A 15,799-nucleotide genomic window follows, 5' to 3' on the forward strand; every position below is an offset into this window, starting at 1 on the left:
AGGGAGATGTGAAGTAATGAATATTTAATAATGGGCTATACAACTTATCTCAGGGATATCTGGTAGCTCTGCACTTATGCCAAAAACACAAAGACACCTGTTCCCTGAGCTGCTTGCTTCTAATTAGCCTTGAGAAAGATGGCCTGTACAACCACAGGGTTAGGAAATATAAGATGCAGCTACTTTAAATTCATACTAGGTGGCACAATGGTGAGTGCCAGGCTTGGAATCAGGAAGAACTGAATTCAAATTCTACCTCAGACACATCAAAGTTAAGTAATCCTAGCCAAGTCACTTCCCTTTGGCCCATCTCAGTTTTCTCAACTATAAAAAGTAAATAATAGTAGGTCCTATTGAAGAAGGGACCCCGCTGGAGGGAAACAAGACAAACAGTTTCATTCTGTTATCTAGGTGGAGTTGGTTCTAGTCCTTAGCAAAAGAATTCCAACCTTATTCAATTAAAGATCTTCTATTCTATTCAAATTCCAGCTCAAACTGAAATCCAGCTTATAGGAGAGCTAACTTGGGACTCCACCCACTAGCCTCCACTGGGTCTGACCTGCTGGGGCTGTCCCAGCCCTCACCAAAACACCCAGTATAACAGCTTCCTTCAAAGAAGGTCTTTTGCAGATTGACCTTGGTAGCTCCCTTTGCTGGCAAAACTACATTTTCCAAAGATCTGTCACTACAGAAGTCAATCTCTTGGTAAACTGATTTCTATCTAACAATAAACTTTCATTTTTGAAACTAATAATTCGGGAATGAGTGAATTCTTTCACTCCTAAAACCTGCAGCCGATTTAAAAGGGGTTATTAACAACTCTCTTATAGCCACTAATCTAGACCACTCAAACAGCATCACTATCTTGTAGGATTGTTATAAGGATCAAATGAAATAATATTTATAAAATGTTTAGCTCAGCATCTGGCACATAGTAGGTTTTAGTAAATGTTTATTCCTTCCTTCTCCTTCGCCCTCCCCCCAGTTGCTCCACATTCCTTGACTTGGGTTGTTTGATTTAGATCCTATATATATAACTCCAGATATTACTAGTCAAAACTATAGATATCTCTAAACCAAACAACTGTCAATCTATGGAACTCTCTGAGACAGAAGTATGAAAAGAGTACATCTCAGAGCTAGACATTCTAACAAATGAATGGAACTGGAAAATGGAATGTTGCACAGAGAAATAGATAGTTGACAGGCCAATTTGAGTGGAATAGATTTTGGGTGAAATAGAATATAATTCAAGATCAAAAAGGCAGTTGGAAACCAAACTTAAATGGCAGGTGGGAGGAGTTTCTAGGTTTATTCTAGAAGTAATAGGAAGCTACTGAAGATTCTTGAGTAAGGGAGTAATGTGCCTTAAGAATTTCTTCACTTATTAAGCAGGAAAATGATGATCTAGAAATGACTAGACAGGTAAAAGAAGAACCAAAGGAGGTCTTTACACCAAAGATAAAAAGGAAAAGGTGGTGAAGGGTCAAAAACTGGAGAAACATCAAGAAGGATAAGGATCATGTAAAGGAATTTCTCTACATGTAATATTTCACCTCTGGGCTTATTCACAGTTTTAAAAACTCAAAACTGCATTTAACTGCACTGAGAATTGACTACTTATGAGGGGAAAAGTACTACTAGAAACTTAGAATTTTTCCAGTATCAAAATCCTTCACAGATTTGATTACTCAAACATTCAACCCAGTGGAATATGACTTACCTCATGTTTTAAATCGATTGTAAAATCAGACTTCAAAGACTCACTTTTCAATCTCTTGGTAAGCCTGGAAAATAAAGGCAATTAAATTTACTTTCTGTGAAGAACTCAAAACAAAACAAAACAAAAAAAGAGAAGAAAGACACTTTTAGGATATTTTTAAAAGTTTAAATAAAATTATGCAGACTTTTTATTATTATTAAAACTTTTATAACGAATAAAAGAATAAGACAAAATTACACTATAAAGATGCTAAGAGAATGGAAATACAAGTCTTTTGTTTATTATCATTATAATACCAACTATTATATGTCACAAATGTTGAATTTAAAACACTTCAAAATGCCAACTTTTAAAATGAAGATAATTTTATCATCTACAAAGACACATACTGGAGCCTTTGAAAAATTATACAATATGTTGTGTTTTTTTTAACTTGGCTGTATTTCTACTGAATTATAGGAGAAAAATAGAAAGTAAAGAAGGAAACAAAGAAAAAAAGGGTAAAGGTTGAAAATTCGTTCTACAATTTTTGATAACTCCCATATAGCTTTTTGCTTTGTTTGTTTGGGAGACTACTGGGTAAAGTAAAAAACTCATCTTACTTTTCCTTGAAGCGATTTCTTTCTTTCCAAGCTGAGGTTCATACAATGAACTGGACTATACAAACAAACACTGATCTGTTTTATGATTCCCATAAAATAGAAGAAATTCTGTTTTGATATTAGTTATTTTAATAGTACTATGTATATATATCATTGGCCTCATCTATGAGAAGCCATAGTATTTTAAATGTCTTCTACTCACAACATATCCCAAAGTATAAAAAAAGTATCAAATTTTTAAAATAATAACAAAACTTTTGTTGTTCATTTGTTTAGTACATATTGGCCCCGTGTTTGGTCAAAAAAGATTTTATTCAAAGCTCAATTCTACACATATGCAAGATAACAATATGGAAGATAGATCACAATTTATATTTTGTGGGATAGTAGTTGATCAATAGATAAGGATTCCCTGATTTACAAATGACTGACATAAAAATGTGTCTTTCAAATACAGCCTTCCTCATCCTTTCAATTAAGCAATTCAATACTTTGTTTTCTTCTGTTCTCTTTTTTAAAAGAAAATAAAGTTCTTTCAACTAGAAAGAAAATAACAAATGAGGAATAGGAGTTGATAAGCAAAATAAGCAAGAAGACAAGACAGCACACAGAAGTTAGCAGCATTAAATGTATTCAAGTCATTTAACCCACGTGACCTTCACCTTCAGGTGCTGAAAGTACTGTCGGACATGTCACTGAGCCACTTTCAGTACTTGAAAGATAATTAAGGGAAAAAAAAATACTCCAGGATTAGCAAAGAGCAAATATCCTGATTTTTAAAAGAGAACAGAATGAATGGAACATGCAAATTATAGGCCAATAACCTTAATTTAAATAAATGAACATATTTTTAAACAGTTGGTTATTGAACATCTAGAAAAGGAAGCAGTAATCGCAAAGGATCAATATGGCTTTATCATGAAAAAATCATGCTAGACTTATTTCCTTCTCTGAGTATTTTTAAGCAGAAGGGAATAATGAGGAGTTTCCCTAGACTTTAGAAAAGTCTATTTCAATTCAATCTTAGACTATATTTAAAGAGATAAGAGTTTCTAGGAATAAAGTAGCAATAGTCCCTGACTACTTGGAGTTCCATTCTAAATGCATCTCAGAAAGGCCATTGGTTAGTTGGGTAGCATCCATAGGAGAATTATAGAGATAGTGAAGGACCTTAAGCTTGTGCTACAGAAGGATCAATTGAAAGAACTTGACATGTTTAGCATAGAGAAGACTTAAAAGAGTTACAGGGTAGCAGTCTTCAAGTATTTTAAAGGCAGTTCTATGGAAGAGGATTTTGACTGGTTTCTGTTTGTTCCTAGAGGGATTCATGGCTAAAAGTAGCAAATAAGCAAGATTAGGCTTAATATCAGAGATAAAAATATGTTCTAAAAATTAGAGCTGTCCAAAAGTGGAACAGGCTGTTTAGGGAAGTGATGGATGCCCTTTCATTAAAGGTCTTTATGCAGAGTCTAGATAATCACTTGACATGTAATTTATAGAGATTCTTTTCCAGATTTGGAATGGACTATAGCCATTGAGATCTCTTCCATGAACCCTGAAATTCTAATTCCTCAATGAAATTAATATAGGCACCTGACTTTCTAACTCTATTACCTATGTTACTGTTTTTTTCTATCACTCCTGCTTGTGACTATTCTTTCCTCCTCCCCCTTTATCTCCTTTCTCCTTCTTCTTCTACAGTTGTTAATTCCAAAGACCTAAACCCCAAAAAGCTGCAAAATAATCCACAAAAACCAAACAAAACAACAACAAAAACCAGATTGCTACTGCCACCTGCTTTAGAAAATGGAGGTATCACTAACAACCTGATCTGCTGCCCATCAAAAAGCAGAACTCCTTCCCTACCCCCTGAAACTTTTACCAGGGATCCCTTCCCCAGTTTCATAAATCTGTTTCCTACATCCCAAATCCTCTCCCCAACTGCATAGGACACTCTCCTGACCACCTTGGATCCCTTACAGAGTATGGAAATACTAGCTCCTGATGACTAGAAGGCAAAGTTAAAACCTAGAATAAATTTTCTCTCTAATATCAGATTATTCTATTCTATTCCCAGGCAGAGAAAATCCCTCTATCAATGCAGGTTGGTGCATTCTCTGCAATTTACAATTTTAGAGAGTTGTGATAAGATCAACGTTCCCCATTTTCCCAAAACACGAATTTATTTTCTTTAAAAAACAACAACAAAGCTGTCTCTGGGAGTTGATTTGTACTGGTATTCTTTAACATAGCTTATTGGTCACCCAAATGTATAAAAATATTTCATTAATAATTCAATACAATGATTAATCATGAATCTATAGGTCAGATGATACAACAGGCAATCTATTTCTCCTATCAGGGAGGTGATGGATTCAAGATGAAAATGAAACTCACATTTTTGGATATGAAGCATGTATGGATATTTTCTCTGACTATACTTATCTATTATAAGAATTCTAGTTTTCCTTTTTTCACTCGAAGGAGTATTTGAGAGAATAGGAGAACTAGTGATTCTTTTTTTAAGAAGAAAGAAAAGAGAGCCATTGAAGTATTTTCTAAAAATGCAAAAATAAAGAATATTAGGAAATAAAATTGTAACAGTAAGAAATACAAACAAGCAGAAAATCTTTGAAAGTAACAATTATAAGCTATTTTTAAAAGCATACTCTGTGAACTAGTGATTCATAGTTTCATATATAATTCATTTTTTTCTCTTTGAAAATTAAAACTTTTTGGGGAGAGTATTTGGTACAGTTTTGGTAGTCTGGTATCAATAAGTATAGGACAAAAAAATTAAAGGTTTTTTTTTTAAATAAAAGAGATTTTAAAAAAAGAAAAGAAAAGAAAGAAAACCATAAAGCACTATAAAAATGCCAGTAATCTGCTTGGGCAAAACGGTCATTTGTTTGCTAATCTACAAGTCAAAATCATAGAATTATTGTACAAAAAAGTGTCCTTTTCATTCTTACTTGTTTATGAGTGGAAAACTAAGGGCCCAGCCAGCAGCAAAATCAGGAAATTTGAAAATTGTAGGATCTTCAGCAAAGGCATAATGGTGAATGATTGTTGATTGTTCATCATGTAATGCTTTTCCTAAAAACCATTCCTGTAAGAAAAATTAACAACATTATCAAAGCGTCTACTACACTGTTTATTCAAAATAAATGGGGAGGGAGGTGGGGTGGAAAATATTACATGCTGAAAGAGGATCAGAACTTTCAAAATGTCTTATTTTACAGCCTAATGCAATACACTTTGTTTTATGATGTAGTAAAGAAACAGAGTACTTTAGTTAATAGAAAGTTAGCATACATAATTTATCAATTTTCAAAAAATCAGGACACATTAATACTAAAATAATACTCAACAAAATTTACTCTTTTTAATGATTCAGAAATCACTTTAGGATTTGAAATAGGCCATAAAATAATCGTTATCAACATTGGCTGTGCTTATATTTTTTCTTTTTTCTTTGTTTTTTTTCATTCTAGAGTTGTGATTTCATTGGTATACGAAACTCCAGGTAGGGAAACACTATATACCAAAGCAAATCTGCAATTATTCTGCAACATATAGTCTTGGAACTCAAGGAAAATGAAATTTACAATATACAAAGTAATTGTAATACTGTGGGATGATTGGCTATAAATGAATTTGCTATTCTCAGCAATAAATCTGAAGGACTTATGATAAAAAAATGCTATCCATACCCAGTGAAAGAACTGATTATATCTGAATACAGACTGAAGCATACATTTTTGTTTACTTTTTTTTCTTCAGGGTTATTTTTTTTGAGGGGGGGAAATCTATTTTCTTTCACAACATGACTTTTATGGAAATGTTTTGTATAACTTCACATAGGCCTTCTCAATGTGAGGGGAAGGAAGAAACAATTGGGAACTCAAAGTTTTAAAAACAAATGCAAAAAATTGTTTTACATGTAACTGAGGTGAATAAAAACATTAAAATTTTTGTAATGGGAAAAACCAAACATATAGTTTTAGATAGTTGTCCAGAGAAAGGAGAATTCATGTAACTTGTCTAAGGTACCATAGCTAGTATGTATCAAGAGATAGGACTTAAATCCAAGTTTTCATGACTATGAGTCTGGCTCTAAATCTACTATGCTACACTGTCAATCATCCTTCTCCTGTAGGTGTGCAAAAAGCATTGGTTAACAGAATGGTGGATAACAGAGAGTTTACTCTAGTTTTAAGAAATTTTGAGAAAGGAACTACATCATATCAATCTTAATATTCACACACTGTAATTCAAACCAGAAGACAGAAAGAAATTGCAACTAAATGGAATGGAAATCATGGAATTGTGGAGTTGGTTTTATTGTATGGCCAATGGAAACAAGAACTATTTTTCATTGTACCCCTGGTGATTTTGTATTGTAGTATTCATGACAGTATTTGCAAAAACATCATTATAAAACTGATTGCAGCTTATATAACAATATCTGCTACAATGGAAAAAAAGGAAGAGAAGTTATACCAAGAACTCTAAATTAAATCAATACATATTTTGATACTCAATGACATCAATGCAAAAGTAGTCTTGGATAAAGATAACAAAAAATATTCTAGGTTTATAATAAAGCCAAAATGGATACATAACTTGACTAATAAATTTCTTATTATTTGAAATATTAGAAGAGAAACAAATTGTATAACTTTCACAATTGTAGGTAGGAGATGAATTCTTAACTAAAGCAGAAAGAGGTAATTACAACAGGTAAAATAGATAATTTTGATTACATGAAATTGAAAAGCTCTTACACAAACAAAATGAGTGCATTTAGGATAAGAAGGGAAGGTATTAAAGAGGGGGAGGGGGAATGAAATTGAAACTATTTCCACTCATATGAAGGACTATTGATCAGAGAAATGCAAATTAAGACAATTCTGAGATACCACACTGCACACCTCTCAGATTGGCTAAGATGACAGAAACAAATAATGATGAATGTTGGAGGGGATGTGGGAAAACTGGGACACTGGTGCATTGTTGGTGGAGTTGTGAAAGAATCCAACCATTCTGGAGAGCAATCTGGAATTATGCCCAAAAAGTTATCAAACTGTGCATACCCTTTGATCCAGCAGTGCTACTACTGGGCTTATATCCCAAGGAAATACTAAAGAAGGGAAAGGGACCTGTATGTGCCAAAATGTTTGTGCAGCCCTTTTTGTAGTGGCTAGAAACTGGAAAATGAACAGATGCCCATCAACTGGAGAATGGTTGGGTAAATTATGGTATAGGAATGTTATGGAATATTATTGTTCGGTAAGAAATGACCAACAGGAGGAATACAGAGAGGCCTGGAGAGACTTACATCAACTGATGCTGAGTGAAACATTCAGAACCAGGAGATCATTATACACTTCAACAATGATAGTGTATGAGGATGTATGCTGATGGAAGTGGATATCTTTAACATAGAGAAGAGCTAATCCAATCCCAAATGATCAATGATGAACAGAATCAGCTACACCCAGAGAAGGAACACTGGGAAATGAGTGTAAACTATTAGCATTTTTGGTTTTCCCCCCAGATTATTTTTACCTTCCAAATATAATTCTTCCTTTGCAACAACAACAACAACAAAATTCGGTTCTGCACATATATATATATTGTACCTAGGATATACTATAACATATTTAATATGTATGGGAATGCCTGCCATCTAAGGGAGGGGATGGAGGGAAGGAGGGGAAAAATTTGGAACAGAAAGGAATACAAGGGATAATGTTGTAAAAAAAATTACCTATGCATATGTACTGTCAAAAAAATGTTATAATTATAAAATTAATTTTTAAAAAGTGTGGGGGGGAAATCTTTGTATCAAATTTAAGCAGCAAATGTTTAGTATCCAAGATAGATAGATAGATAGATAGATAGATAGATAGATAGATAGATATGGAGGGGAAGCTAAGGTTTATGAACAGTTTTCAAAAGAATTACAAAATTCTCCAAATCACTTAATGAGAAATACAGAAATCAGAACAGTTCTGAGATTTCACCTTATCTCCAGCAAATTTGCAAGATGAGAAAAAACAGGAATAATCATTGTTAGAAGGGCTGTAGAAAAAAATGTGTATTACTGCAGCGCAGCTAAAGTTATGAATTAGAATTATATTTGGAAAGGTGCTTTGGAATTATATAAATAAAGTGGTCAAAATCATACTCCCAAAGAGGTCACTAATATAAAACAAAATATTTATAGTGGCACATTTTGTGGTAATAGAGAATTAGAAACAAAGTACATGCCCAATGATTGGAGAAAAGCTAAAAAGTAAAGTGCTTGACTAGAATGGAATAGTATTGTAATTTTAGGCAAATGCCTAAAAAGATTTGCAATAAATAATGCACACAGAAGGAGAGAAGAAAATAATATATACAATGACTACCATAACATAAATGCAAAGAAACTGCAAAACAATTGAAAATGATTGCTATGTCATTATCCAAAAAAAAAAGAAGAAGAAGAAGATAGAAGTAGACATCTTCCTTTACTCCTTTGCAAAGATGGGAGAATCCATGGATGGGAATTATTGCATATGTTGTCAAGTATTTGGGTTTTGTTTGTTTGGTTGTTGTTGTTGTTGTTGTTTTTTTTTAAAGTCGGATTGCTTTTGCTGATTTTTTTTCTCTTATTCCTCTTTTTCTCAAAAAAGAAAAAAAATTAATAAATAATGGCAAAGAAAAAAAAAAGACAAAAGACAGTCCCTGCTCTTTAGGAACTCACTGTCTAAGGAGGAAGCTGGAAGGAACACAACAAAGATTTTTATAATAAAATCTTTTCATCATTAAGAACAATATAGCCATCACATTTAAACCCTAACATTAAAGTCTTAGATATTCTCCTTGAAGAAGTAAAAAATGGCACTTCAGTAAATGAAGATAGGGAAAGTATTTTGATTAAATCAGATTTATGTAGAAGTCTGTGCTGATAAATGAAGGCAGTGGAAGATCCATTTTAAGGAAGAAAAAATGCCAAAGTTGGGAAAAGACCTATTTTTCTTTATTTACCCGATCATATAACACTGACTATATTTTTATTTGCTAGAAAGGTCAAAGGACTGATGAAGAGAAAGGGATTGTTAATACAAAGAAATATAGCTTCCTATTGAAAATACTAAATAAGGTCATTATAGTATGACTTTATCCATGCAAATCCTGGGAACCTCAAAGTTTTAGAAGTGAAAGGGACCTAGAAAGTTATCCTGCTTCCTCAATTCCTTTTACAGATAAAGAATTAGTTCAAACAGCTAAGTGATTGGCCAGGGATCACAAAGGAAAGAGTATAAGAACTAAGCAAAGAATCCTGGTGTCCTACTTTCAGCCCAAGAAGTTTTGAGGGAGGGAGAGCAACTAGGGTTAGGTGACTTGCCCAGTGTCACACAGCTAGGACATGTTAAGTGTCTGAGGCCACATTTGAACTCAGATCCTCCTGACTTCAGGGCTGTGCTCTATCCAGTGCATTATGTAGCTGCCCCCAGCATGCTTTTTACTATAGCATTCAACCTCTCAGTTGTTTTTCTTGTAAAATTTTAGGCTGAATTGAAATTTGACTGTGATTTTAAAACAAATCTCATATCTAATGCTTATTCTTCGATGCCATTTTAATAAAATATTCTAAAATTTTGAGAGATTCAGAAAAGCTAAAGATTCTGATTGGATTTTCTCTTATTTTTATTTTATTTTATTTTCTATTTTTATGAACTTGTCTTGAACTTCTGAAATCATCAATTCTATTTTTTTCACTGGAAAAAAAGCAATGAGAGTCATTATACTTATTAACAGAATTTAAGCTATGGATAATAGAAAGAATGATCTACAGATGAAAAAAAAGATTTAGCAAAAATTACAACTTCCACATTCAGAGAGAAAGTTGAGAGGTTTTTAGTTTTGTTTTGGTATTCAGTGGGTTTTTTGGGTTTTTTTTTTTTTATTGTTGTTGGTTTTGTTTAAAACAAGCAAAGACAGCATATCACCTAACAAAAGCTTTACATGAAACAAGAAATGTAAAGGGCAGGAACTCTGTATTATTTATTTAATCTTACAACAAGGTGTTAAGACAGTAGAATTGATAATACAATGGTTATCTAGTTTAGCACAGTGATTAATAGTTCTCTACTTCAGTATGATTGATTTAATCATACAACAAATAATGGTTCCCTAGTGATATAATGATTGGTTTATACTCAGTATACTGTAATGATATAATTGTAATAGAGTATATAAACTGGGACAAACTCCAGACTTGGAGAAGACAGAGGACTGGAGGCTGGAGCTCAAGTCTCAGAGAGACTTCAAGACAGAGACCATCATGGTGGCTCTTTTGCTTCCTCCACTGAGACCAAAGCCCATCTGAAGGCCTCCAGAAAGCTAGCCTGGGCCCAGGCAAGGAGACAGACTGTGAAGGAGACAAGAAAGATTTTTGGACCTTATCCCTGACTATTCTTGTGGTAATTGTTCTGTTGAAAACAAGGCTACTTCCAAGACCTCCAGAAAACTAACCAGAACATTACAAAGAAAGACAAACCTTTTATGGGACAGGGAATGAAAGCCTCTCCTCTCAAAAATACCAATATTTAGTTTGTATATACTTATTTATACACACACACACACACATATATATGTACTTATATTTGCTGATAGAATGTAAGCTTCTAGAGACCAGGGGCTGTTTAATTTTCACCTCTATATTCCCAAAATCTAGCATAATGCCTGGAACTTTACAATGGATAGAGTATTAGGTCTGGAGTCAGGAAGACCTGAGTTCAATCTGCCCCTCTAATACTCACTAGCCATGTGACCCTGGGCAAGACAATTTGTTTGCCACAGTTTCCTTATTTGAAAAAAGGGGATAATTATAGTAGCTACCTCCTAGGGATGTACCAGGAATCAAATGAGATAATTATAAAGTACTTAGTACATAATGAGCCCTATATAATGATTAGTTATTATTATTATGGTGTTAAAAAAAATTTAACTGGCTCTGGTTAGTACTTAGAACACAATAAATACTATATTATTATTATTATAGAAGGAACTAGGTGGTAGAGGGGATTAGAGCACAGGGCTTGAAGCCAGGAAGATTTGCGTTCAAATCCAACCTCGTTAGCTGTGTGACCCTGGGCAACCCTGTTTCCCTCAGTTTCCTCATTTATAAAATGAGCAAGAGAAGAAAATGGAAAACCACGCCAATATCCTTGCCCCCATTCACAAAAAGTCCATTGCATCATAAAGAGTCAGACATGATTGAAAAATAGCAACCAAATTATTATTAGTGTGCAAAATAAAGTAAATGGTTCTAGTCCAATAGAAATATAAAGGGAAAATTCAAATGAGATCAATTCATGGGATTCATAACTGCTGGCTGATTGGCTTAACCAGTCTAAAATTCCTTGGCAAGATAAATTGGTGATTTTTCTCCTCCTTGAGTAAGTTATTGTTAGAATAGAGATAATTTTATACCTATCAAATTGGCTAAATTGATTGAATGACATGGAAAAATTGAGACACATTCACTGCTGGTGGAATTTTGAATTAATCCAACCATTTTGGAGTGCAATCTGGAATTATACCCAAGGAGTTATTAAATTCTCTATACCTTCTGACCCAGCAATACTACTACTACTAGATCTATTTCCAAAGATGACTAGGGGAAAAGGCAAAGAACCTTTATGCTCTAAAAACATTTATACTAGCTGTCTTTGTGGTAGCAAAAAAATGGAAATTGGGGGGATGCCCATCAATTGGGGAATGGCTCAACAAGTTGTGGTATGTGACCATGATGGAATACTACTGTGTTGTAAGAAATGATATGTTCAACAATCTTAGAAAAACATGTATAAGTTTATACAAAATAGTGAAGAACAAAAAGAGCAGAACCAAGAGAACATTGCATATAGTAAAAGCAATAAAGCTTTAAGAACAATTGAGTAATTTAGTCATTTTGACTATTATAACTACCCAAATTAACTACAAAGAGCATATGAAGAAATTCTATCTGTGATAGGAATGTTTATAGAATGATTTCACACACACACACACACACACACACACACACACACACACACACACACACACACACACATATATATATCTAATGGTAGCTAGCCATGGTTGGGGAGAGGAGAAAAAAAAGAAATTTCCATGATAACTTTATTATGTATTATAATAAGCTGAACACAATAGATTTGCAGTTTCATAAACGATCATCTTTTTATTATACTATGTTATAGAAATGCTTGCTTTATTCTACATATTAAAATAGAATAAATTTAATTTTTAACAAATAGAATGGGCAGCTTGCTCATCCAACTATTATTATTACCAAGTTAATTACAATTACCAAGTTAATTCAGCAAATATGGATTGACTAAGAGGCACAAGGTACTAAAATGAGAAGAATGATGATGAAAGATAAATTGAAATGATCCCAAAGCTTCAGGCAAAAAAAAAAAAAAAAAAAAAAAAATCCTCCTGTTTCTCTTGGTACAATAAAATATGACTAGATTGTAGTGTGTGGTCTATAGAAAAGAGGCACAGGGATAAGAGGCCAGTTTAAAATGTCTTAGCAAGATTAGTGCAATTCCAGATTTTCATCATTTCCAAAGAATGCCCAAGTCTGTTTGGTCTGAGTGAAGACCCACTGATCCAGACCCATTCTAGTTGTTCCAGAAAGATCTCCACAGGTTAGTGGTGACTTAAAGACAGCTGAATATGGTTCCAGAAATCTTAATTAAGATCAAGATAGAGAATAATAACAATAATGATAATGATTATAGCTAATATGAAAGGAGATAAAGAGAAAGCACTTTGTAAGACTTAAATGACTGAATAAAGAAACCTTTATTAAGTATTCCCTATCCCTATACAAATGTTAACTAAATAGCTTTTAGATATGCAAAATGCCTTTACAAATATTAATTTTAATCTTCACAATAATGCTTAAAGTAGGTGTGATTATTATTTCCATTTATAGATGGAGACAGTAAGAGTATGAGAAATTAATTGATTTGCCCATTGTCATAGAGTTAAATATCTGAGACTAAATTCCAACTTAGATCTTCCTAACTCCAAATCCTTGGAAGTTAATTTAATGCTGTCATTCAAAACTATATCTACTAAGAAGAATATATGCAAACACACCCCTCCCAAAAAAAAGAAGTAAAAATTATAAAGTTAATGGAACTCAAGCTATTGTTGAGCACTGAAATAGTTCATTTAACGTTATGTATAAAATAGATGATTTCTTAACTGTGAATTACTGCATTTGTCTAACCCTCCCAAATTGCTAATATATTTTAATATTCCTTTCATTTAAAAAAAGAAGTACCATATTAGAGCTCTCATTTTGTAAGCCATAAAACCATAAAAGAAAATGTTCAAATTGGAAGCTCTTTACAAAAAAATCCTAACAACACAGCCTCTGGACTATTTCCAATTTTTTACTACTTGGAATAATCATTTAGAAGTGTTATTTACTAGCTTTCCACTCCTTTTAATCAATACTAAACCCTCTTTAAGGTTTTCCCCTGAAGGCTTAATATTAGCATTTCAATTTTCCTTTACCTTAGATGGGTCATATCTTCGCAGAGTTTCTAAGAGCTTTGGAATGTGTATTCTTGTTTCTTCTTCACAGAAGAAAATCCATGATGAGTTTCTGCTAAATGATGTGGAAAAACTAAGAAGAAATAGTTTACAATAAGTTCTACTTCAAATTGAATTTGTCATAAAACCACAAAGTTGTGAGCAGGAAATTAAAAAAAAAAAAATGGAAGATTAAGATGATGAGAGCCCTATTTTTTTTCACATAATTTTCCTTTCCTTAGACAATGGTACAAAGAGGAGAATTTTACCTTATTGGCCCTTCAAATTCACTTTTCCCATTAAAAAACTCTCAGAAGGCAGATAACAGAATGCTCACACACTCAATTCTGGAATTATTTGTTTACCTTTGAAGTAAATTGTGTTTTTAATTTAAATATTTTCTTTTTATTCAAAATCAAATTTTAACAAATGTGATTTTAATGCAATGAGATACAATAAACTTTCCAATGCTTAAATTCCCTGTCCCCTTGAAACAGGTTGTGGTCCCTTTAAGAAACTGTATTTCCTATTGATCTATGATTTCTTTCAGATTCCCAGCTCCTCCTGGCTGAGGCATATCTTCCCCAGACAATTTGTCTTTCTGGGATGCCAGAGCCTTTGATTCAATACAAATCCTAGTCAAAAAGCATCCCTTTGACTTCCAATAGGAAATCCAGGCTTGTCCCAGGATTTGAAAGAAAAAGAAGACACTTTAAGAGTGTACTTTTAAGATGCAAAGAAGGCTCCTTTCAAGGGCTCCAGAGAGTTGATGGGTGGAGGGAAATTGGAATTCAGCTAATCTAATCAGTGTATAAATTTTGAGGTTGAGGTATTTTTTCAAACCAAGTGTTTCTGCATTAAGAGACAGCCTAAAGGTGAGTCTTTAGGGATGGGGAAACAAGTCCCAAGCTGGAAGTTTCCCAATTCTATAGCTCTCATCTGCTCTAGGCATCCCCAGAGACAAAGATGTGACAAAAGCTCTCCTCAGTAAGTGGACTATTTGTCACCCCACAGAAGTTTGTCTGTCCAAGCATCCTTGTAGAGACAAATCTGCACGAGCACAAGGCTCCGGACAGCTCCACATGTGTGTCCCGGGGAATTTGAGCTATGCTCCCCGCTATAGAAGGGTGCTATGGTGGCTTACTGGAAAAAAAAAAACAAACCTCAAGAATGGTCACCAAATGGAAATCAGCTGTCACTAGAAAGACTGAAATCCTTGACTTCTAGGAGAAAAAAAAAAAACAAAAAATAAAAAACTTTAGTGTTCTCCATTCAATAGCTCCTTACCTGACTCTAGACAGTATCCAGATTCTGTAGCCCCTCGTCCTTCTCTAAAGAAGAAGAGCAACAAAATGCTCCTTGAGCTGTAATGTCAGAGAAACTGAGGCAGAACTGTGACACAACAGAGCAAGGGAGAATTTGTCAGGGACCAAGTATAGAATGAGAACAAGTCTAGAGAGAGACACCACAGGAATCCCCACAAGGGAATTCTGCAAACTAGTGAAAAGGCCTCTTTTCCTTTAAAGGTGTTCACCAAATTGAAAGTAGTTAAGGAGTTTTCAAATAGTTTCAGTCTCTCTCTCTCTAACTCCTCATTTCCTGCTGCAGTCAGGGAATGAGAAAAGAAAGAAAGAAGCTATCTTCACTCTCTTAACAATTTATTTAAATTTGCTTTGGAATTTTTATTCCATAATCATCATTCCAAAGGTCTTTCTTGAAGCTGCAACCTGGTCAGGGTTGGAGCTTAGAAAAGAAACTTTTAATTGCTGGCAGAGGCATAGAATGCCAATCCAGAAAAAAGAGGAGTGAATATGCTAAAAGCAAAAGTTCTTAGGCCTGAGAAAATTAGGAATGAGAAGTTCCC

General features: G+C 33.7%; 1 protein-coding gene across 2 annotated transcripts in view; it reads right to left on the reverse strand.

Moving 5' to 3' along the window:
* The window catches only part of B3GLCT (beta 3-glucosyltransferase), a 135,984-nt gene that overhangs the window by 41,282 nt on the left and 78,903 nt on the right, over nt 1-15,799 (reverse strand). For both annotated transcript variants that reach the window (XM_074303538.1, XM_074303539.1), the window contains exons 6-8: nt 13,918-14,029; nt 5,298-5,434; nt 1,724-1,787 (exon numbers count right to left, since the gene is read on the reverse strand). In XM_074303538.1, coding sequence (XP_074159639.1) covers nt 1,724-1,787; nt 5,298-5,434; nt 13,918-14,029 — 313 coding nt within the window. The remainder of the gene's footprint in view (nt 1-1,723; nt 1,788-5,297; nt 5,435-13,917; nt 14,030-15,799) is intronic.

The sequence above is a fragment of the Sminthopsis crassicaudata genome, chromosome 3 (assembly GCF_048593235.1).
Source record: "Sminthopsis crassicaudata isolate SCR6 chromosome 3, ASM4859323v1, whole genome shotgun sequence".
In the NCBI taxonomy this organism is placed as follows: domain Eukaryota; kingdom Metazoa; phylum Chordata; class Mammalia; order Dasyuromorphia; family Dasyuridae; genus Sminthopsis; species Sminthopsis crassicaudata.